Source organism: Ochotona princeps, chromosome 14, assembly GCF_030435755.1.
Source record: "Ochotona princeps isolate mOchPri1 chromosome 14, mOchPri1.hap1, whole genome shotgun sequence".
Taxonomy (NCBI): Eukaryota; Metazoa; Chordata; class Mammalia; order Lagomorpha; family Ochotonidae; genus Ochotona; species Ochotona princeps.
Window position 1 is genome coordinate 4,275,176 of NC_080845.1, and position 24,741 is coordinate 4,299,916.

Below are 24,741 nucleotides of genomic sequence, written 5' to 3' on the forward strand. Positions count from 1 at the left end.
TGTGGCACCAATTCTGGGGACCCAGTGATCCCCATCTCGGCCCATTCTACTTCAGCTTGTGTTTCATTGATGACAAGCACGGGTGGACAAATGCTCAAGGTTATTGGCTGTCTCCTTCTTTTGCGTGAATTCCTATTTAACTTTCATCCACTCTTTGCTTTGGAGATGTTGGTCTTTTGTTATGGATTCCTAGGTACCCAATGTACATTCAGGCACACATTATTTCTTTACTTTCATTATTGATTTGAAAGGCAGAGATGTAGACAGCAATCTTCCATTCACTGATTTCCTCCTCACATGCCCACAACAGCCAGGGCTGGAACGGACCAGAGCCAAGAGCCTACAGGAGCACAGTCCAGGTCCCCCTGGGACTCAAACCCAGGCACTCCAACATGGCATGCTGGCGTCCTGGGCAACATTGAGCCACTCCATGAAACCCTGGTCTCAGAGGGGTTCCCCTCCCCCAAGGCAGGCCCCATCCAGTCTTTGCCTCCTGTAGGCTGTACACTCCTTGGAGGAAAGTGTCCTGTCTTTCTGTCAAGTGCACAGGGGTAGTCCATGGCCAGGCTGTGTGCCAGGAGCCTGGTTCTCACAGGCTCACAGCATGCAGCCACTCGCAGGCAGTGGAGGTTCAGGCAGCAGCATGGGCTGGGGTGCCCGCTGGGAAAGCCCACCTGCTAAGAGCAGCTCCCGGGAAGTTCTGGGTGTCCCGGCCCCCTCCTTAACAATGTCTCTACGTGGAGAGTGTGAGCAGCCAACAGAGCACCCAGCGGTCTGTGCGCTTTTACAGGAGGCAGACATATCCGGCCCATGGGCCATCCTGTCCCCTTCACAGTGGCAATGAGTTAAGGCTTTGAAGTCTCTGAGTTTGAATCCCAGCTCTGCTCCTTGTCAGCTTGGTACAGCCTTCTTCACCGTTTGTGTGATGAGAACAGGACAGGTTAAAACCCTGCCTACAGCGCTGCCACCCTCCGTGGGCACCGGTTCAAGGCCTGGCTGCTCTACTTCCGATCCAGCTTCCTACTAATGCACCTGGGAAAGCAGCTGAGATGGCTCAAGTGCCTGGGCCTCTGCACCCACGTCAAGACCGAGAAGAAGCTCTGACTTCAGCCTGGCCCAGCAACTAGCTGTTAGGATAGTTTGGGGAGTAAACGTCCACCAAATGGAAGGTCTCTCTCACTCTCCCTGACTCTCTCACTTTGGAACTCTCTGCCTTTGGGAGGAAAAAAAAAAAAAAGAAGGAATTAAAAAAGAGAAATCTTCAAAAAAAAGTCATGGGAACAAAACTAGAATGGTTGGAATCATAGACACAGAACAGAGCTGGGTGGTTGCCAGCGGCCCAGGCAGGTGGGGAGGCAACAGGACAGCAGAACACGGTTGCTGCTCCTGGCATCTGAACGTGGCAAGGTTGGTGAACTATGTAGCGTGTGTCTTTTCCCTAACAGCAAGCCTGGAGAGGAGTGCAGGAAGTGGCAGAGGCCATCACCCCAGGGCAGTCCCCAGGGCCCTGGAGGGAGTTGGAGATAGGTGTGACCTGGCCAAGGCTGTCCCCCTGGAGCCTGCCCAGGGGCCTGTGAAGGAGGTCCCAGGCCAGGCCCCAGGTCTGGCTTTAGTGTTCCGGGAAGTCCAGAGCAGGACTGCAGGCCTGCCCCCCACCCCCCACACCGCTGGTTGTGAATGGGTTAGTCTTCCCAAGTTGCCCCGTGCAGAAGATTGGCTCTGTGCACCTCCTGCTGGCAGCTACAGGAACAACAGGCCTCCCAAACTGCCTCCCCAGCACCACCAACTTCCTTGTATCTGGAGAGGGGTTGAGTGGGACAGCTTGGGGAGAACCCTATGCCCTCTTTTGTCTGAAGTTCAGAACCCTTCCCACCCCCTCTCATGGCTTTCCCTTCCCCCTTACAATCCAGAAGCACGCCCTCTCTAAACCCCCCTGCTCACACACAGCAACAAGTACAGACACAGTCTTCACAGATGGATTGTGACTTTCAGGAGTGTTTGTCATCATGTCTAGCCAGTAAAGCCAGGATCCTATATGGGTGCTGGTTCGAGAACCAGCTGTTCCACTTCCAATCGATCTCTCTATTACTGGCCTGGGATCAGAGCAGTACTTTCAAGTACTTGGGCTCCTGTCACCCGCAGGGAAGACCCAGATGAAACTCCTGACACCTGACTTTAGCCTCTGGTCCTTGTGACCGTGACCGGAGAGGGGACGGGGAGAGGGAAACCAAAGGATGGAAGATCTCTCTCCTCTGTTATTGTCACTGTCCCGCAGCGATGGACTTGGTGCACGGAGCCGATAATAACACGCGTGGACTCTGATGGTCAAAAGCCAAAGTTTATTAGTGGCATCAGACTTTAGACACCGAGGGTCGTACAGGACAGGGAGGTATTGAGCTCATCCATGGAACCCATCAACTGCTTCTCTACTTTTGTTTGGAACTCCTTTTGTTTTGTATATTCTGCCAAGTGTTTTCATACACCTACTGTCCACTCAACTGTTCTTACACAAATGATATCCAATCAGGTATACAAAAGGTATCCATTCGGTTGTTTTCATGCAAATATTATCCAGTCAACTGTAATCCTGTGCTCTCTGACCACCTCCTCCTCTGTAATTCTTAAGAATGAATTAATTTTCAAAAAGCAAAAACAAAAACTTCTGGAGCCCACGTAACTCATTTCCAAATAAATAAATTTTCTAAGCCTTAAAAAAAAGGTAACATACTAGAAATCAAAATGTACGATTTGGAGACCAGAGCAGGCACGTGACAGGGATGTTGGACTGATGAGACAGGGAGGGATTGAAAACAACGATGATTAACTTGCTAAAGGCTCCAGCGGAAATAGCCGGCTGCTGTGGGAGCAGGTGTGTGGGGTGGGCAGAGCTAAGAGGGTATCTAGGCGCTAGAGATCAGAAGCACTGTAGCGGAAATAACGGGCACCGATCATGAAGGTGGGACTATAGAAATTTCCAAACTGGAAAGTAAAGAGAAAAAAAAGTATAGCAGTGTAAGAAGTGTGAGACAGCTGTGCAAGGGGTCACGTCAGGTCAGGGGGCCAGCAGAAGGAACGGAAGAAGCAAAGGGGACAGAGAGAGATTTTAAATCTGATCTGCCTTTCCAATAATAAAACAAGAAAACAATACACTCCTATTCCACATCGCAGATGAGCCCACGGATGAATGCTTCACCCAAAAGCCAAACCAGAAATGTTCGCTGTGCCTAGACATAGCAGTTAAAGAAATCAAGCTGGGGCCAATACAATGACTCAACTGGCTCATGCTCCAACTCCTAGTGCTGGGATCCCAGATGGGCACCAGTTCATGTCCCAGTTACTCCATTTCCCTTCCGTCTCCCTGCTTGTGGCCTAGGAAAGTAGTAGAGGGTGGGCCAAAGCCTTGGGACCCTGCCCCCACTTGGGAGACCCAGAAGAGACTCTTGGATCTTGGCTTCGGATCAACTCAGCTCCAGCCGTTGCTACCGTTTGGGAGTGGATCAGAGGATGGCAGGTCTTTTTCTGTCTCTCCTTCACTCTGTAACTGCCATTCCAATAAAAATAAATGAATCTCAAAAAAGAAAAGAGGTCTAAGGGGGCTGTCACAGCGGCAGAGCAAGTGAAGTTCCTAGTTGCCATGCAGACCTCCCCAATCAGCTCAAGTTCGAGCCCCAGCTCCTCCGGTTCTGTTTCCAGTCCAGTGTCCTGCACCTCACAGGCAGCAGAGGGTGATTTGAGTACTTGGGTCCCGTACTACCCCTGTGAGATTCCTGAACAGAGTTCTTGGCTTCAACCTGGCCCAGCTTTTGGGGAGTCAACCCAAAGAGAAGATTCTCTCTGTGTCTCTGTACTCTGCCTTTCAAATAAATACGTAAATCTTGAAAAAGGAAAGAGTTGGAGCTTGCTGTGTGGCGTCAGTAGGTGAAGCCGCCTGCTGCCTGCCATGCCAGTCATATGCCATGGGTGCTAGTCTGAGTTCCTGCCACGCCACTTCTGGTGCCATGGTCCAGCTGTCCACTAATGGCTTGGGAAAAGCCTGCAACCCTCCTGGGAGACCCGGATGAAGCTCCTGGCCCCTGCCTTCAGCCTGTCCCAACACTGGCCATTGTGGCTGTCTGGATGGAGAATGAGCAGATGGAAGAGAGAATATTTCCATCTCTCTTTCTCTTTTTTTAAGATTTATTTATTTTAGGGCCCGGCGTGGTGGTCTAGCAGCTAAAGTCCTCACCTTGAACGCTCTGGAATCTCAAATGGATGCCGGTTCTAACCCGACAACCCCGCTTCCCATCCAGCTCCTTGCTTGTGGCTTGGGAAGGCAGTTGAGATTTATTTATTTTTATTGGAAAGGCAGATATACAGAGAGAAGGAGAGACAGAGAGGAAGATTTTCCATCCTATGATTCACTCCCCAAGCGGCCGCAATAGCCGGTGTTGAGCCGATCCAAAGCTAGGAGCCAAGAATTTGCTCCGGGTCTCCCACGTGGGTGCAGGGTCCCAAGGCATTGGGCCGTCCTCAACTGCTTTCCCAGGCCACAAGCAGGGAGCTGGATGGGAAGTAGAGCAGCTGAGATTAGAACCAGTGCCCATATGGGATCCTGGTAAGTGCAAGGTGAGGACGTTTACCACTAAGCTACTGTACTGGGCCCTCTGTAAGTCTTTTAACATAAATTTTAAAAATCGCAAGAGAATTGCATGTGGTTTCTGTGGATAGTGAAGGCAGAAGAGAATGGAGCAATCATTTATAGTTTTATTTTATTTCTGAATAGTGCATGGGGACTTTACGATTATTGCTATAAAAATGATGTTGCATCTCTTGGAATCACACATCCCTGTCCCCAGGGATGACGCTGAAAGGGAGGAAGAGGTATTAGAAGACCAGAGAAGTGAGAGTGCTGGATTGGATCATTTAGCAGGGTGTGTTTGGGCCAGCGCTGTGGTCCCCAAGGGATAAGACAGATAAGTCCCTGTGCCCGGCTGCCTGCATGGCCACAGAAGGAGAAAGAGACCGCGCGGCAGCTGCCGGCAATGTGTGCTGAAGAAAGCAAAGTCAAGGCTGGGGCGGGGGTCCTATCTGTGTGTAGGGGGCTGGAGGCAGGTTCTGGAGTCAGGCAGGAGTGTGAGCATCCCTGGCAGGGGAAACAGCAGGTGCACACACCCCAAGGTGGACCCTCAGTAACGATGCAGGGCGGATAGCAGACCCCTGAATAGAAGCAGAGACCCTAAGATAGAAGGCGGGGTCTTTGTTTCCATGAGAAAGGTGGAATCTGGTGACCTCATTAAGAAATGCTGACTTCATCACCCATTTCTGCCTCAGGAACACCCCAGAGTACAGCGCCAAAAACAGCAACCTTCCCTCCTGGGTTCAGACCTGCCACAGGATGGGGCTGGGTGGAGCCAGTCTTCCTCCTCTTCACGTGCAGTGGCATCAGCCGGGTGGCCTGGCTGGGCTCCATCACATGGCTGCGGGCTGGGGCTGTAGCCCTGGGCTCTCCTCCCTGCGGGCTTTTGCACAGGGGCTGTGGGCTTCCCGTTGTCTTGGTGGGGGAAGCATTGGTTTGTTTGCTTGCTTGGCTTGGAGACCACACATGATCACTGCTGTCATGCCCTCTTAGTTGAGTAGAAGCCCTGGAACGGAATGCAGTGTTGCTGGGACTCGAACTGGCACCCTTATGGGGTGTTGCTGCTGCAGGTGGAGGCTCAGCATGCAATGCCGTGGTGATAACCCCAGAATTTTTTCTTTTTTAATAAAATGTAGATAGTGGGTGGCCCAGCATGATAGCCAAGTGGCTGAATCCTTTCCTTGCACATGCCTGGATCCCATGGGACATCAGTTCATATCCCGGCTGCTCCATTTCCCATCCAGCTCCCTGCTTGTGGCCTGGGAAAGCAGTCGAGGACGGCCCAAAGCCTTGGGACCCTGCACCTGTGTGGGAGACTTCCTGCCTCCCAGGGTGTACCTAAGCTGGGTTGGAGGGGGAAGAGCCAGTGTGCACTCCCTATGCCAAATCCCCACCTCAAAAGTGGGACGAGGAAGAGGTGACCAGGCCATAAGAACCTGCCCACCCTCAAAGCCACTGCATGTCCTTATCCTGGGAACAGGTTCTTGCTGGAGGGGGAGTGTGTTAAGAAAGCGAGTTGGGCATCATGCTTTTGTCCCCCCCCACACACACACCCCCCTACCCTCTTGTCCTTGGCTGTCCACCATGGGGTGATGCAGTCAGAAGCCCTCACTGGGTACTGGCACCTTGGCCAGTGGCCTTCTGAGCCAGTAGAGCTGTGAGAAAGAAATCTCTGTTCTTCACCAACCATGCAGTCTGGAGCAATTCATCAGAGCGAAATGTGTGGACCACGTCAGCCATGCTCACATCTGAGAAGCCAGAGGCCCCTTCGCAGGTGCTGATCGGCACTCATTCAGGCCTGCCCCTGGTACCTACGGGGCTGCAACCGAGCCCACGCATCAGCTGTCAAAACTCAGGGCCACCCTGTGGCTCAGGGCTCTGCCCACACCCCTCCCCCACCCCTTCACCAGCTTAAGAGGGCACAGATCCAGGGAGCAGCCCCTGAATTGTCATGGGCAAGTGCACAGAGACATGCATGTTTCCTCTGGGACGCATCCCAGGGTGTGGAACCGCCTGATCCCACAGTGGCTGAGAACTTAACCCGAACTTCCCGCTAAAGCAGCTGCACCTTCCCCGTGGACAGGCGAGGTCCCTGCTGCTCCGTGCCATCACTACTGTGCGTCCGGTGTGCCGCGGCCATTGTGTTGTGCAGGGTGGCCTCTAGACCTACCCGTTAGAGATTCGGAGCCCGTTGCTGTGGGTATTGGCCACTTGGAGCATCTTCAGATTAGACAGGAAGCCCCTTTCTGCTGGTTAATAGCCCAAATGCCACAACACTGGGGCTTGTCCTCCCGCGTGGGTGACCCCACCCTTCTAGCTGTCCCCTGCTGCCTCTTGGCCGTGCACCAGCTGGAAGATGGATTCAGAAATGGAGCCAGCACTCAAACATGGAATGGGAGGGCGGGTCCCAGGAGCCTTCCTAACTGCTCAACCAAACACCCTGAAATTCAGAGTTTTATTACAAAGATTTTCTCCCATGCTATGGGCTATGTTTTCACTTTTTAAAAAGTTATTAATTGGGCCTGGCACGATAGCGTAGTGGTTAAAGTCCTCACCTTGCATGTGCCAGGATCCTATATTGGCGCCAGTTCTAATCCCAGTGGCCCCGCTTCCCATCCAGCTTCCTGCCTGTGGCCTGGGAAAGCAGTGGAGGACGGCCCAAAGCCTTGGGACCCTGCAGCTGCATGGGAGACCCAGAAGAAGCTCCTGGCTCTTGGCTTCAGATCAGCTCAGCTCCAGCTGTTGCGGCCGCTTGGGGAGTGAAGCTGCAGATGGAAGATCTTTCTGTCTCTCCTTCTCTCTGTATATCTGCCTTTCCAATAAAAATAAATAAATCTTTTAAAAAGCTATTAATTAACTAATTAATTAATTTGAAAGGCATAGGTAGAGAGAGAGAGATCTTCCATCCACTGGGTGACGTAGCAGGTTGTCCACCGCAGCCATGTCTGGGCCAGGCTGAAGCTAGGAGCCAGGAACTCATTCTGTGTCTCGCATGTGAGTGCTGGGAGCCAGCCCCCTGCACCACCACCTGCCGCCCCCAGGATGTGTTCTCACAGGGAACTGGAACTGGGAGGGGAGCCCCACGCAGGGCCAGGGCCATAAACGCTATGCCCACCCTGTGCCTCACAGCCACGTTAGCTTTCTAGAAGCACCTCAGTGTGACAGCGCAGAGCAGATAGGGGATTTGAGTGTGAGCAGAGGTTTATCTAGCCCACGTTCTGACGCGGGGAGGTGCGATATCGCGGGGCTGGTGTCTGGGCAGTGCTTTGCAGTGTGGAGGCAGCCAGCACGCGGCAACACAGTGTTAGAGCCTCTGGACCCTGTTGCTCTCGCTAGAAAGCCACTGACGGCACTGCAGGGCTGCCACCCTCCTGACCCGGTTTCATATTCACCCCTTCCCAGGGCCGCACCGCCAGCCCCATGAACTGGGCACTGGGGGGTCCAGTTTCCAGCACATGAACTCCTCAGGGACACACCCAGTCATAGCCTGTGTTAGATCACCCCTCCCCAGTGGCCTGCCCCCCGTTTCTTCTCTTCCTCGCAATGCACCTTAGAAAGAAATGGGGTCACGTGTTCTGTCTCCAGAGCCTGAACTTGTCCGTTGCACCTCCGTGTCCTTTAACGGGTTATCTCGCTGGTATTTGGATTACATGGGGAAGTGGTTCAGATTTGTTTCTATTCTCTGTTTTTATTTTTGTTTTCTTGAGATTTTGCTTATTTGAAATGCAAAGTAACAAAGTGAGTGACAGGGAGAGAGACAAATAGATCTTCCATCTACTGGTTCACTCCCCAAATGGTCACAGTGTCCAGGACTGAACCAAATCAAAGCTCGATCCGGGTCTCCCACTGCTGGTCACGTCCTTGGACCATCATCTCCAACCACCTGCTTCTCCAGGACCATTAGCAAGGAGCTGGATTAGAAGCAGAGTAGCCAGAACTCAACCTGGTACTCCGACATGGGTTGCCAGCATTGCAAGTGGAGCTTTGCGTGCTGAGCCACAATGCCACCCCAGGGTTCCCTTTGGCAACAGCATGCTGACAGGAGGTGTGTGTCCAGAGCTCGAGCTCGATGGGGCTAACACTGTGTGTGTGATGCCAGGGGCACCCTGGGGTCCTCCCCGGGCCACCGTCCGCTGTGAGGTGATAGTTGTCTGCGCACTCTGGTTGCTGGGAGGGGCATATGGTCCCAAGAAGCTGTGAGGGCTACATGGGGGGGACACGCCTGCTGCACAGCCTGGGGCACCGAGCCGGGCACACGAGTGACCACATGTTGTTGTCTGTTGTCATTGCTAGAGCTGTGTTGGGGGGTACCTGGTCCCGAGCTTGGAGCCTGTCTGGCCAGGGCTTCCGCCTGTCCTCTGCCCCTGTGGAGCAGTCAGCAGTCCCCTGTGGCTCAGGCTGGTATGTTCAGGAAGGCAGCAGCCATCGGTGCACACCTGCTGGGCCCGCTCCAGGGAAAGAGCGTCGGCACCCCGCCCACCCGAGCCTTGCACCAGACTGTAAGTGCTCCAGCGCCCGTGCTCGCCCCCCAGCATGCTCCGGGGCTGCTGGGATCTGGCTTGGCTCAGGTGTCAGCAGCTGTGCATGGTCGCAGCCTCTTTCAGGAAGCCTTCCCTGGCTGCAGCCTGCCCCCGCCCCTGCCCATGTCTAGCCTTTGCTTCTCCAGTCTGAAACTTGTAGCTCCGCCTCCAAAAGCCTGCTTGGGGCCTGCAACTCCTCCCTCCATCCCCGGCGCCCACCAGCCCAGCACCTGGTACACAACAGGTGCTCCGTATGTCTTAGCTAAGTGGATGTGTCACCCACAAGCCCAGGAACATGAGGTGTGTCTTCGTTCATGCAAACGCTTTTGGAGAAAAGCCAGTCTTTGGAGCACCCTGCGTTTCTAAGGGTGTCCTATTATTTTTTCTCCTTAAGTGCATTTGGCGTCCCTCACTGCCCCTCCCCTCCCCGGCTGGCCCTCACTCAGTGCCCTCCCCATTCAGGGGCGGTTCCTGGTGCTGCGGTTTTGGCCTCTGTGCTGTCCACTGTGGGACCTGTTGCCTCCAGGCAGGCTGCCGTGCCCATGTTTAAATTCAGGCTGCAGGTGGGAAGTCACGACTGAATTTAGAGGGCACAAGGCAGAAGAAATTCAGAAGCAGAGACGCCCCACACGCAACACAGAGCGGGAAAGAGAGAAAGCGCTTCCTTCTTCAGATGGCCACAACAGCCAGAGCAGGCCCAGGCCAGTGCCAGGAGCTTCTTCGGGCTCTCCCGCCTGGCTGGCAAGGGCCCAAGCCGCTGGGCCGCCATCTGTTCCCTGCCCAGGCGCTCCAGCAGGAAGCTGGAGGGAAGCAGGAGCTCTTGTGGGATTCAGGGTCCCAGCCTACCTCCCCTCACCACAACGCCTGACCCCATTAACAGTCTGATGTATGTTCTTCTATACTTTTTTTCTTTTTTGCTCATATGATTGTAGAGAACATGGATGTGTACACAAATGCTTGTATATATTAGGGTGGGTGTTTCTAACAGAAAAAATAGACCATTTAAAGGCCAGTGCAGTGGCACCTCAGCTAACCCTCTGCCTGCCGTGCTGGCATCCCATATGGGTGCCTGTTTGAGTCCCGACTGTTCCACTTCTCGTCCAGCTTCCTGGGAAAGCAGAGTACAGCCCAGACCAAGCACAAGAGCCATCTCTTTCCTTCTCCCTCTGCTATTCTGCCTTTTCAAATACATAGAATAAATATTTAAATAAAATTAAATGGGACCCTTCCCCCTACAATGTTTAATCACACAAGGAAAACATTTATTTTAGGACCCGGCGGCGAGGCCTAGCAGCTAAAGTCCTCGCCTTGAATGCGCCCAGGATCCCATATGGGTGGCAGTTCTAATCCTAGCAGCTCCACTTCCCATCCAGCTCCCTGCTTGTGGCCTGGGAAAGCAGTCGAGGACGGCCCAATGCATTGGGACCCTGCAGCTGCATGGGAGACCTGGAAGAGCTCCTGGCTCCTGGCTTTGGATCAGCTCAGCAATGGCCATTGCGCTCACTTGGGGAGTGAATCAATGGATGGAAGATCTTCCTCTCTATCTCTCCTCCTCTGTATATCTGACTTTGTAATAAAAATAAAAATAAATAAATCTTAAAAAACATTTATTTTAGAAATTTTGTAAAATAAGAAAATGCTAAGAAAAAAAATTTTAAAGTCTATTGACCATGAAAGATGACCGCTGCCCACACTTGGGTCTCCTCGACAGGGGTCACCTCGACAGGGGTCACCCTCCTTCCCAGCAACTTTGATGTGTGTGCAGTACTCAGCCTGCCGATTGGCTCTGGGATTCCCTGGAGGGCCAGGGCTGCTGTGCCTCTGCGACTCACACCTGTAGGATTCCCAGACTGTGAAAAAAGCTGGCCTTTTTCCAGATGGTCCTGGGGGCACCCCTCCAGAGTTGGGGAGCCCTGGTGCTGTACCTGCTGCAGCTGGCGCCTTGGCAGGTCCCTGGAGCTCCCCGGGCCTCAGTGTCCAACAGAGGTTCATGGCACCTCCGGCATACGAGCACAAGCCAGAGGAAGACGCCCTGTTGGCCGCGGCAGGTGGCTGGGAACTGTGTGGGAGACTGCCTGCAGCACCTGTCAGAGGTGGTGGCCCGACTCTCGTGGCTCTCAGGCCTGGCCAGTTCCACACACCACCTGTGGATGAACCAGGAAACTCAGCTGCAAGAAGCACAGGGATGGGGCCAGTTAGGGAAGCTGAGGGTGAGTGAGTGTCCCCCGCCCCTTGGGCCTGAGGCCGAGTGTGTTTGTTGTGTGGCCTTGAACACAGCACTGCCCCCAGTCCTCCCCCTGTGTCATCATGTGTACAGTGGGCGCAGCGGGATCATCTGGGAGTTGAAGGATAGAGCTTGGCCAGAGCATGGGGATGGAAGCTGCTGCCGCCGCTGCTTTTATTACCACTGTCCACCCACCACCTCCCTCCTGCTCCCCCTGCGCATCCCCCAGGGTCCTCTAGACTGAGCCAGCCCACATGAGGGGCCAGGGGATAAGATGGTGGAGGGGATGGGCAGGGGAGGTGGGAAGGCAGGTGCAACCTGGATGACCATGCCTCTGACCTGCCACTGCTCTTTCTCCAGCTCGCCATGGCCAAGCGTCTGCAGGCCCGAAGGCTGACGGGAATCGACCACAACCCCTGGTGAGGTGGCTGCCCTGGGGAGGTGTGGGGTGTCTCCTCAGGCAAGGCTTGGTCATTCCAGGCCTCACAGCAGTGCCCGGGACACCCATGGCGGTCACAGGACAGATGCAAGGCCCAAGGCGGTAGGCGGGCTTGGATTGGACCCTTGGCTGTTCTGGACGGGCGCCCTGGGGCAGATGAATCGGCTGCTGTGTGTGTTCCGCCTGCCGGAGGGGCCCAGAGGAAATTGGGGGGATGGGGAGGATCAATGTGCTGTGGTTGTCACTGCGGTGCCAGACCAGAGCGGCCCCGGGATTGCAGGCGTCGTGCTGCACCTGCAGGTTCTGTACCTGTGGATCCCACCTGTTCCCCCCCACCACAGACAAGCAGCCGCGGAAAGGGCAGTTGCCTCCCTGATGAAGCTGTTCTTCACGTCCCTAAGCAACACGCTGGGCCAGCTGCTTCTGCCACAGGCCTGGGGCCTTCGGTGCCAGCCCGGGGATGGCCCAGGGGTAGAGGAGGGTGTGCGCCTGGTCCGGTTTGTGCAGACACAGCGTCACGTCACAGGAGGGGCCTGAGCGTCCTCATCTAACCTACTGGAACCAATGCTCATGGGCCCCGAGTCACCTGTGCTTCATCTCACGCTTTTTGCACCAAGTGAGAGAAGCCGAGCACATAACGCAGTGACCTTAGCAGGTATTCGTGGGTGTTACGATTTTAAGATGTATGTATTTTCTTTGTTTGAAAGGTAGAGTGACCAGAGAGAGACAGCAGAGACAAAGAGATCTTCCACCCACTGGTTCACTCTCAGAATGTCAGCAATGGCCAGGAGCTCCACCCGAGCTCCCTCTGAGGGGCGCAGTGCGCCAGCACCTGCAGGAGCGTCAGTTACTTCCCAAGGCAGAGTGGCCAGACTTGAACTGGCATGCCCATATAGGACGCAAAGGTCCCAACTGGGAATATTTTTTCCTTTCTCCAATTGTTTTGAATGTTAAAGGAGAGCACGTAGGTCCCACCATGCTTGTGTTGCACTGTAGTCCAGTGCCCTGGGCCGTCCTCCACTGCTTTCCCAGGTGTGCTAGCAGGGAGCTGGACTGGAAGTGGAGCATCCAGGACTTGAACTGGTGCCCATAGGGGATGCCGGTACTGCAGACTGTGGCTTTTCCTGCTACGCTATAGGCCGGCCCCCATGTTTTCTTCCCACTGTGTATCCGGCTGTTTGGATGTTGATTTGTCAGCCTCAGCCCCTCCCCACTTTTGGTCACATTGTTGCCCTGCCCACCTCACAGGAGGACTTAGTGGTGGCCCGAGGGCAGTGGTATGCAGAAGGGTTTTTAGGTGCTACAGGTTGGGGAATGGGGTCAGGTCCACATGTGTCTTTCCAGCCTTGCAAGAGAGACAAGGGGGGCAGGCCTAGTAGAAGTGGTGTTCCTGTGGGACTCCAAAACCCAGGGCCCTCAGTACAAACAGGGGTGGGGAGCTGCCAGGCCTCAGGCATGGGTGGAGCAGAGCCCGGCCAGAGGCCTGGCACGGGGAAGGTCAAAGGCAGGATAGGGGCTGAGCAAGGAACAGGTCCTGAGCTGCTCCCGGGGTTGGGGAGCCCGAGGATGAGCCTGGAGATGAAACCTCTGGTTTTCTGTGTTCCAACCAGCCTCAGCTTCCACCACCTGGTTCTGCGTCCCAGTTCAGCTTGGCTTGGGCACAACCCCTGCCCATCCTGAGCTCCAGCCCACCTGTGTCTTCCAGGCACATGGTGCTCTGTGGGGTGGGAGTGGGAGGGAACAGAAAAGGAGATGACAGAGCTTAGTCGTACTGGATGTTGGTTGGGGCAGGTATTGTGCTGGGCTGTTTGAGATGCCCACATTCGATATCCCAGTGCTCAAGTTCAAGTGCCAGCTCTGCTTCTAGACCAGCTTCCTGCTCATGTACACTTGGGAGGCAGCAAGTGGCCGCTCAAGGACGTGGGTCCCTGCTACCCACACAGGAGACCGGATGGAGTTCCTGACTCCTTGCTCTGCCCTGGCTACTGCAGACATTTGGGGAGTAAACCAGTGCATGAAAGATTTAAAAGATAGTTTCACATCAGCCCAGTTCTGCCAAGCCTGACTCTGACCTTGCTGACTCCCAGCTAGCCCAAGACCACATCCCAGCCCTTCCCCTGCACCCAGGGCACATGGCCAAGCCAGAGGAAAGGTGTCCAGGAGACAAAGATGGAAGGTGCCAGAGCCGGGAAGACCCCAGGCCGCCCACAGCACAACCAACAGTACTGCCAGTACTTCAGACGGACATGAACTCGAAAGCTGATCGAGCTGCACATTAACTGAGGACCCGGGGCCTGACCCAGCTACTGTGCAACGGGCGGTGGAACCCTCCTGCACACAGCACTAGGCGGGTGGGGCACATGCTGGCCATGAACAAGCCCTGACCACGCTCTTGGGCGGATTCCGACCAACCCTGCCTTTGCCACCAGGGTGGAATATACTCGCCTGGCCAGTGAGTGTGACGCCGTGAACCTGGGCCAAGGCTTCCCTGACTTCCCGCCCCCAGACTTCGCCGTGGATGCCTTCCGGCAGGCGCTCAATGGGGACTTCATGCTCAACCAGTACACCAATGCCTTCGTGAGTCACTGCCCATGGGAGGGAGGGGGCAGGTCAGGCTGTGTCCTGGACAGCTACCTCATCCTCCCCAGGCCCCTTGCCTCATGGCCAAGAGGGATAAGACAGAAACCAGTTAGGGCAAAGGCTGTTCCTTCGTGCCCAGGAGAAGGAAAGGGATGAAAGCAGGAAAGAGGAAAAGAAATCAGGGAAGTCTCCCTGGAGGAGGTGTTGCCTGAATCAAACCCAGCAGGCTAGGCTGCTGATGGATCCAGCTCCTTCTGGATTGAGACAGCAGTTTCTCTTAGCGTTAGAATGCCCGCATCCCCATCATGGTGCCCGTGGCTGAGTCCTGGCCCTGCCTCCCAACTCCAGCTCCCTGCGCTGCCTGAGTCCCTGCCCCTCCCCGCCAGCATGCCTAGATTGAGTTCCCAGTTCCTCACTCTGGCCCAGCCCAGTGCCAGCTACTGCAGCCATGTGGCTGGGAACCAGTGGGTGGGAGGTCGCCCTCTCTTTGTATCTCTGCCCTTCAAATGTTTTTTAAAAATTTTTTTTAAAGATTTATTCATTTTATTACAAAGTCAGATATACACAGAGGAGGAGAGACAGAGAGGAAGATCTTCCATCCATTGATTCACTCCCCAAGTGAGCCACAATGGGCCGGTGCGCACCGATCCGAAGCTGGGAACCTGAAACCTGTTCTGGGTCTCCCACGCGGGTGCAGGGTCCCAATGCATTGGGCTGTCCTCGACTGCTTTCCCAGGCCACAAGCAGGGAGCTGGATGGGAAGTGGAGCTGCCGGGATTAGAACCGGCGCCCTTTTGGGATCTCGGGGCTTTCAAGGCGAGGACTTTAGCTGCTAGGCCATGCCGCCGGGCCCATAAATGTTTCTTTAAAATGTTGTGGCACGGGACAGTAGCTCAGCGACTAAAGTCCTTGCCTTGAATGCTCCTGGATCCCATATGGGTACCAGTACTAATCCTGGCGGCCCCACTTCCTATTAAGCTCCTTGCTTGTGGCCTGAGAAAGCAGTCAAGGACGGCCCAAAGCCTTGGGACTCTGCACTCGCGTGGGAGACCTGGAAGAGGCTCTGGGCTCCTGGCTTTGGATCGGCTCAGCTCCAGCTGTTGTGACTGCTTGGGGAATAAACCAACAGAGAAAGGATCTTCTTCATCTCTCCTCCTCTCTGTATATCTGCCTTTCCAATAAAAAAAATAATAATAAACCCTTGAAAAAAGAGAAAGCAATACACCTACTTCAAGCATATAAATAATAAAAATTTTTAAAGATTTGTTTTTATTGGAAAGAATTTTTTTAAAAGATTAATTTATTTTTATTACAAAGTCAGATATACAGAGAGGAGGAGAGGCAGAGAGGAAGATCTTCCGTCCGATGATTCACTCCCCAAGTGAGCCGCAATGGGCCGGTGCGCGCCGATCCGATGCCAGGAGCCAGGAACCTCTTCCAGGTCTCCCACGCAGGTGCAGTGTCCCAATGCATTGGGCCATCCTCGACTGCTTTCCCAGGCCACAAGCAGGGAGCTGGATGGGAAGTAGAGCTGCCGGGATTAGAACCGGCGCCCATATGGGATACCGGGGCTTTCAAGGCAAGGACTTTAGCCGTTAGGCCACGCCGCCAGGCCCTGGAAAGAATTTTTTAAAGATTTTACAGAGAGAAGGAGAGACAGAGAGAGAAAGCTTCATTCTATCCGCTGATTCACTCCCCAAGTGACAACAACAGCTGTAATTTAGCCAATCCAAAGCCAGGAGCCAGGAGCCAGGAGCTTCTTCTGGGTCTCCCATGCAGCTGCAGGGTCCCAAGGCTTTGGGTCATCCTTGACTGCTTTCCCAGGCCACGAGCAGGGAGCCAGGACCTGAACCATATGGGATGCCAGTACTTGCAGGTAGAAGATTAGCCAGTTGGGCCATTGCACCTGCTCCTGAAGATTTATTTATTGTTGACATGAAAGGCACACTTACAGAGAGAAAGGGAGGGAAAGAGATTCCACCTACTGGCTGGCTTTCCAAATGCCTGCAACAGCCAGAGCTTGAGCCAGGCTGAAGCCAGGAGCCAGGGGCTTTCTCTGGGTCTCCCACAAGGTTGCAGGGGCCCAAGGACTTGGACCCTCCTCTGCTGCTTTCCCAAGCACATTAGCAGGGAGCTGGACCAAAAGTGGAACATCCGGGACTTAAGTAACGCCCATATGGGATGCCAGCATCACACGTGGTAATACCCAGTATGCCACATTGCCAGCCCCTCAGAAAAATTTGTAAAGTACTTCCCAGGTATTATCATGGGTAGTACTTTAAAGGCAGTGCTGTGAGGGTTAGGAACCAGGCAGGAACCCCCAAAGCCAGAACTAAAACAGGAAGACCCCCCTGGGCTTTGGGCAGCAGAGACATGCTCTCCTGCCCTCTAGGTCTGCAAAGCACAGCTGTGCCCCTCGAGTTCTCCCAGCAACCTTGCAGGACAGGTGTCATTCAATCCTCCCATTTGACAGGTGGGAAAATAAAGGCTCAGGAAAGGGAGTGTTTTGCCCAAAGCCACACACAGTCAAGAAGGAACAGGACTTCTCTGCCCAAGCCCAGGTCCAGAACAGGCTCAATGGTGAATGTTAACAGAGCAAGTGAAAGTGTGGGCCCCCCCCAGGAGCTTGACTCTGACCCCCTCCACCTCCCACTCTACCCTGGTTGACCACTGGAAGGTGCTAGAATCTCCCAGATGCAGCTGAGGAGGTGGGCAGGACACAGGTGGCTGACCCTGCCATCCCGACAGGGTTACCCACCCCTGACGGAGATCCTGGCAAGCTTCTTCGGGAAGCTCCTGGGGCAGGAGCTGGACCCGCGCAAGAACGTGCTGGTGACCGTGGGCGCCTACGGGGCCCTGTTCACGGCCTTCCAGGCCCTGGTGGATGAAGGAGACGAGGTGAGTGGCTGGGGCTAGCTCGGGTGGGCAGGGCCTGGATGGGCAGTGTCCCGTCCCCCACTCAGCTCACTCTGGTACTAGGTCATCATCATCGAGCCCTTCTTCGACTGTTACGAGCCCATGACCTTGATGGCTGGAGGGCGCCCTGTGTTTGTGTCCCTGAAGCCGGTAGGCACCTAGCTGGGGTGCGGGTGGGCAGAGGACTCCCGGGGGGGGAGCCGACTTGGCCCCTGGGAGTTGGGAAAGGCGGGGGAGTGGGGGGGGTCGGGCAGAGGCCTGGAAGGGGACTTGAGAGTGGCCACCCTCTCCCACATGGCGTTGCAGAGACCCTCCCAGGATGGGGACCCAGAGTCGAGTGGCAACTGGCAGCTGGACCCCACAGAGCTGGCCAGCAAGTTCACGGCCCGGACCAAAGTCCTGGTCCTCAACACACCGAACAACCCCCTGGGAAAGGTACCCAGGACGCATCCTCTGGCAGCCTCTCCTGATGTGCTGCTTTAGAACCTCACGTCTCCAGGAAGCAGGAAGACCCCAGGGTCTGGGGGGCAGGGGTGATGACGTGTTTGGGTGCTTTGTGACTCACCCATGACCACAGAACAGTGACAGCCCGAAAGGCTGCGGGGACTCCCACTTGGGCTGGGGGTGGGATATAGTCCACGCAGGACCCTTGCAGCTGCCTTTCCCCTCAACCTGTCTTGGGGCAGGTGTTCTCACGGGCCGAGCTGGAGCTGGTGGCCCGCCTGTGCCAGCAGCATGATGTGCTGTGTATCACCGACGAGGTCTACCAGTGGCTGGTCTATGACGGGCATCGGCACGTGAGCATCGGTGAGCCCACCCCCTGGGGTGGGATGCAGGTCCCCTGGCCTGGCCCAGTGGCAGGATGGCATGAAGGCCTCTGACCAGCCTCGGGCCTAGAATGTGCAGAGTCTGCGCCCACCCCCAACCACTGGGTGGGCAGGGGCTGTGTCCCAGGCCACTCCCCCGCCCCCAGCTGCTGCTGTCTTTGGCCATGTGCAGCCAGCCTCCCTGGCATGTGGGAGCGGACCCTGACCATTGGCAGTGCAGGCAAAACCTTCAGCGCCACTGGCTGGAAGGTGAGTAGCAGAGGGTGGTGGGGGTGGCTTCCCCATGATGCTCTGGGAAGGGGGTAGGGGCCGGCGAGGTGGGCTGGGCTTGCTAGGGATGTGGCCAGGCCCCTCCCATCAGGGCTACCCCACCACTGTGCCCCTCGTGCCAGGTGGGCTGGGCGCTGGGTCCCGACTCCCTCCTGAAACACCTGCGAACTGTGCACCAGAACTCCGTCTACCACTGTCCCACGCAGGCCCAGGTGAGGGGTGGGGAGAGAGGCCAGGGAAGTGGGGGAGATCCCTGGACACAGGGTCCCGTCTGACCCCACTCCCACACAGGCTGCCGTCGCCCTGAGCTTCCAGCGGGAGCTACAGCACCTGGGCCAGCCCGACAGCTACTTCGTGCAGTTCCCACAGGCCATGCAGCGCCGCCGCGACCACATGGTGCACAGCCTGCGGTCGGTGGGCCTGCGACCTGTGGTCCCGCAGGGCAGCTACTTCCTCATGGCAGACATCTCGGACTTCAGTGAGCATGCCCAGCTTGTCCCCAAGGGTAGGGGTGAGGGCAGGGGTCAGGGGCACGCAAGGCTCAGCACAACCTGTGTCTATCCTCACCCCCACAGAGAGCAAGATGCCTGACTTGCCTGGCGCTGCGGACGAGCCCTATGACCGATGCTTCGTCAAGTGGATGATTAAGAACAAGGTGGGAGGACCTGGCGTGGTAGCGTAGTGGTTAAGGTCCTTGCCTTGCATGTGCTGGAATCCCATGTGGTCGCTGGTTCTAGTCCCGGTGGCCCTGCTTCCCGTCCAGCTCCCTGCTTGTGGCCTGGGGGAGCGGTCGGGGACAACCCAAAACCTTGGGACCCTGCACGTGCATAGGAGACCCAGAGGAGACTTCTGGCTCCTGGCTTTGGTTTGGCTCAGCACCGGCTGTTGGGGTCACTTGGGGAGTGAATGATTGGATGGTGGATCTTCCTCTCTGTATATCTGACTTTGCAATGATAATAGATAAATGTTTTTTTTTTTTTTAAAGATTTATTTTATTTCCATTACAAAGTCAGATATACTGAGAGGAGGAGAGACAGAGGAAGTGGAGCCGCCGGGACCAGAACCAGCGGCCATATGGGATCAAGGCGAGGACCCTAGCCACTAGACCACGCTGCCGAGCCCAATAATAGATAAATCTTAAAAAAAAACAAAAATAAACAGAAATAAAAAACGAACTAGGTGGACTTCAGGGAGCGGCCTCACAGCTGTGGAGGCACTGCTCAAGCGCCAGGATCCGGCCCCATGTCTGCCATGAGCCTTGGTCTGAGCAGGACATGCCGTGTGGCGGCAGCACCTCCAACCCGCTGTGGCTCTGTCGTCCACAGTCCTTAGGTTGAAGATTGGGCACAGTGCTGCTGAAGTCCACGCTGCCTTTTGCTCAGGGGAACGTGGGGAGGCGAAGTGGTTGGCGTTCAGGGCAGGGACAGCTCGGTGAGGCTCTGGAGGGACCCAACTGACACTGCTTGCTCCCCTCCCAGGGCCTGGTGGCCATTCCAGTGTCCATCTTCTTCAGTGGCCCCCAGCAGCAACACTTGGACCACTATATCCGCTTCTGCTTTGTGAAGGTGAAGGCTGGGGCTGGACAAGGGGCCGCCGCCTCCTGAGTTTCCCTGAGGTGTGGGGAGGAGCTCCCTGGCCCTGCCCTGGGGAAGTATGGAGTGAGGGTCCCACACAGCTATGTCCACATAGGATGAGCCCACGCTGCGGGCCTTGGACGAGAAGCTGCAGAAGTGGAAGGCGGAGCTGAAGCCCTGAGCAGACCCTGCATCGGGAGGAGAAGCAGGGGAGATGGAAGGGGGTCCTTCTCTGTCACACAGAGACCCCCCCACACACACACACACACTCAAGTGCCTGTCTTCCTGTGCCAGGGGAATGAGGCCTGGCCTCGGTCATCCCTGCTACATAGCAGGTGGAATCTAGGACCTTGCCCGTTTCTGCTACTCCACACTGCCTGGGACGCAGAGGGTGGAATCGGGAATGCAGGTCCTGCTCACCCTGGTCCTGGCTTACCCAGCCCATCCTTGCCGGATGGGCCCCTGCAGCCAGTCCTTCCCATGCATAATAAAGTTTTAACTTATTCACACCTGCTGTGGCTGTTTCTGCTTCACTCCCCTCTCTGACATGCCCTGTTGGTTGCAGTCAAGGTAGGAGGAACCTTGGAGTACATCAAACCTCCTCCACCTCCCCCTTTGCACAAGTGTTTCTTTAAACAAAAAAAAAGATGTATCTATTTTTTTGTTTAAGATTTATTTTTATTACAAAGTCACATATACACAGAGGAGGAGAGACAGAGAGGAAGATCTTCTGTCCGATGATTCACTCCCCAAGTGAGCCGCAACGGGCCAGTGCTGTGCCGATCCGATGCCGGGAACCAGGAACCTCTTCCGGGTCTCCCACGCGGGTGCAGTGTCCCAGTGCATTGGGTCGTCCTCAACTGCTTTCCCAGGCCACAAGCAGGGAGCTGGATGGGAAGCAGAGCTACCAGGATTAGAACTGACACTCATATGGGATCCCGGGACGTTCAAGGTGAGGACTTTAGCCGCTAGGCCACGCCGTTGGGCCCAGATTTATCTATTTTTATTGCAAAGTCAAATATACAGAGAGGAGTAGAGACAAACAGGAAGATCTTCCATCCGATGATTCACTCCCCAAGTGGCCACAATAGCCAGAGATGAGCCAATCTGAAGCCAGGAGCCTCTTGCGGGTCTCCCACGCAGCTGAAGGTCCCAAGGCATTGGGTCGTCCTTGATTGCTTTCCCAGGCCACAAGTAGGGAGCTGGATGGGAAGCGGGGCTGCCGCAGTCAGAACCAGCGCCCATATGGGATCCTGGCACATTCAAGACAAGGACTTTAGCTGCTAGGCCATGGCACTGGAAAAGCAGTAGAGGACAGCCCAAAGCCTTGGGACCCTGCACCCACATGGCAAACCTGGAAGAAGTTCCTGGCTCCTGGCTTCGGATCAGCACAGCACTGGCCATTGTGCTCACTTGGGGAATGAATCATCAGATGGAAGATCTTCCTCTCTGTCTCTCCTCCTCTCTGTATATCTGACTTTGTAATAAAAATAAATAAATCTTTAAAAAAATTTTAAAAATTAACTAGGAGTAAAAATATTTGGGACAGGGCTCAACGCGATAGTGTAGTGGTTAAAGTCCTCACCTTGCACGTGCTGGGATCCCATATGGTCGCTGGTTATAATCCCGCCAACCCTGCTTCCCATCCAGCTCCCTGTTTGTGGCCTGGGAAAGCAGTCGAGGACGGCCCGGGGACTTGGGTCCCTGCACCCGTGTGGGAGACCTGGAGGAAGTTTCTGGCTCCTGGCTCTAGATCGGCACAGCACCGGTCGTTGCACTCACTTGGGGAGGGAATCATTGGATGGAAGATCTTCCTCTCTGTCTCTCCTCCTCTCTGTATATCTGACTTTGTGATGAAAATAAATAAATCTTTTAAAAATATACATATATATTAGTATTATTAATAAAAGACAGATTCACAGAACAGAGGCAGAGATCTTCCATCTGCTGGATCACTCAAGTGGCCACAAGGGCTGGAACTGAGCTGACCCAAAGCAAGGAGCCAGGAGCCTGTTCCAGGTCTCCCATGTGGGTGCAGGGTCCCAAGGCTTTGGGTCGTCCTCAACTGCTTTCCCAGGCCACAAGCAGGGAGCTGGATGGGAAGTAAAGCAGTTGGGACACAAGCCAGCACCTGTATGGGATCCCAGCATGTGTAGGACAAGAACCTTGGCCACTGGGCCACCGCACTGGGCCCAGGAATTTGTATCTTTAAAAATATGTATTTATGGGCCCGGCGGCGTGGCCTAGCGGCTAAAGTCCTTGCCTTGAAAGCCCCGGGATCCCATATGGGTGCCAGTTCTAATCCTGGCAGCTCCACTTCCCATCCAGCTCCCTGCTTGTGGCCTGGGAAAGCAGTTGAGGACGACCCAATGCATCGGGACCCTGCACCCATGTCGGAGACCTGGAAGAGGTTCCTGGTTCCCGGCATCGGATCCGCGTGCACTGGCCCGTTGCGGCTCACTTGGGGAGTGAATCATCGGACGGAAAATCTTCCTCTCTGTCTCTCCTCCTCTGTGTATATCTGGCTGTAATAAAATGAATAAATCTTTAAAAAAAATATGTATTTCTGGGGCTGGCACTGTGGCATCGTGGCCTGAGTTTCCACCTTTGGCACCAGCATTCTTTGTGGATGCTTGTTCAAGTCCTGCTGCTCCACTTTAGAGCCAGCCCCCTGCTAATATCCTGAGAAACAGTCAAGGACAACCCAATATCTTAGGTCCTTGCACTCACAAGGGAGACCCAGAAGAAGCTCCTGGCTCCTGGCTTCGGATTGGCACAGCTCCAGCCATTGCAGCCACTTGGGGAGTGAGTCATCAGATGGGAGATCTTCCTCTCTATCTCTCTTCTCTGTAAAATCTGACTTTCCAATAAAAATAAATAAATCTTTTTTTAAAAAAGGTACACACTCCTACATCCACTTACACTAGTGAGGGGTTATTTCCTGTATCTGTCCCAGAGTAAGCTGTGCGTTGCTTGTCAGCAGCAGCTCCCGCCTGCCGGGCAGCCTCTGCGCACCTGCGGTCAACACAGGGTGCTTCTGTCTCTAACAGGTGCTACTCTTTTTTTTTTTTTTAAGATTTATTTTATTTTTATTACAAAGTCCGATATACGGAGAGGAGGAGAGACAGAGAGGAAGATCTTCCATCTGATGATTCACTCCCCAAGTGAGTGCAACGACCGGTGCTGTGCCGATCCGAAGCCAGGAGCCAGGAACTTTTTCCAGGTTTCCCATGTGGGTGCAGGGTCCCAAGGCATTGGGTCGTCCTCGACAGCTTTCCCAGGCCACAAGCAGGGAGCTGGATGGGAAGCAGGGCTGCCAGGACCAGAATTGGTGCCCATATGGGATTCCGGTGTGTTCAAGGTGAGGACCTTAACCACTACGCTATCGAGCCGGGCCAAGGTGCTGCTCTTGAAGTGTTGTGGCTGAGATGAGACCGGGTCTTGAGAGTATCCACTGCAAAAGACAGCAGTATCACATTCATTACTGGCAAAAACAAACAAACAAACAAACAAACAGCCACTGTGGGAGAGCGTTCAGGTCTTAAAACACTCAACAATGTTACCAAGCAACCAGCAGCAATGTCATTGTGGGTTCCAGCAACCCTGCATGTTGCATGTTACCCTGCCGAGTTGAAAGCTCCTGTGCACACCAGTGTGCGACTTCAGATGGCCAAAAATAGAAACAACCAAGTCATCTTTCAAAAGGTGAAAGAATAGACAAACTAGCACATCCATGCGAATCAGCCCACAACAACAACAAAAGAAATAAGATACCAATTACCAATCTATGAGGAGGTGGGGAAGACTCTCCCACTCCTATTACTGGAGGAAGGAAACCAGAGTGAACAGGCTATTCTGTGACACTCTGGGAAAGTATGATCCACAGACCAAAACAAGGTGTGTTGATGCCAGGGTCTACCAGGACTCCCAGAGGGGTTAGAGCCAGGAAACTTGTGTGGGACGCTGCAATGGTGGGGCTGGGTCAATATGCCTTTGTCAGAGCCTTTGAAACCCGGCCAAGGCTGTGGTGCAGTAGGCTAGGCTTTCACCTGCAGTTGCAGCATCCTATAGGGGCACCAGTTCAAGTCCCAGCTATTCTATTTCCGATTTAGTTACCTAATGTGCTAATGTGCCTGGGAAGGCAGCAGAGATTGGACCAAGTCCTTGGGCTCCTGCACTGGCACTGGAGACACAGAGAAAGCTGGTGTGATTAGCTCTCTTTGCCTCTCCTCTCCTTCTCTCTGTACATCTGCCTTTCAAACCACACCTCATATCTATACTATATATTAGCATCTGTATATATACACTATATATATACTGTGTGTATATATATTATACATATTTAATATATTATATATATTAACCGGGGCCATTAAGCTATTGTGCCCGGCCATTTTATATATATATATATTTTTTATATTATATCATATATATATTATTATATTATATATATAATATATATAATATATTATATATATTATATTATATATCTTATTATATATATATATTATATATATATATTATATAAGAAAAAAAAACCAACTACGGACCCACAGTTCCAAGAGAGAACCCTAAGGTAAACCAAGGGCTCTAGTGTGTAATTGTCAGTATTGGTCACCAACTGTTACCGTGTATGACACCAGCGCAGTGGCTCAACTGGTTAATCTTCCTGCTCCCTTCAAGGGCGAGGATCCCATAGGGACGCCAGTTCATATCCTGGCTGCTCCACTTCCCATCCAGCTCCCTGCCTGTGTCCTGGGAAAGCAGTCGAGGACG

The 24,741-nt window shown here is 54.2% G+C and overlaps 1 protein-coding gene across 1 annotated transcript; it reads left to right on the top strand.

Annotated features, from left to right (window-relative positions):
* The first annotated feature begins 8,901 nt into the window (after nucleotides 1–8,901).
* KYAT1 (kynurenine aminotransferase 1) lies at nucleotides 8,902–20,474 on the top strand. The gene is made up of 13 exons (XM_036496686.2): nucleotides 8,902–9,114; nucleotides 11,720–11,778; nucleotides 14,228–14,375; nucleotides 17,127–17,276; nucleotides 17,358–17,444; nucleotides 17,601–17,729; nucleotides 17,981–18,101; nucleotides 18,294–18,370; nucleotides 18,514–18,603; nucleotides 18,683–18,869; nucleotides 18,967–19,046; nucleotides 19,870–19,956; nucleotides 20,081–20,474. The coding sequence occupies exons 1-13, from the start codon at nucleotides 9,019–9,021 to the stop codon at nucleotides 20,144–20,146; spliced, it is 1,377 nt and encodes a 458-aa protein (XP_036352579.2). The 5' UTR covers nucleotides 8,902–9,018; the 3' UTR covers nucleotides 20,147–20,474.
* The last annotated feature ends 4,267 nt before the right edge of the window (nucleotides 20,475–24,741 follow it).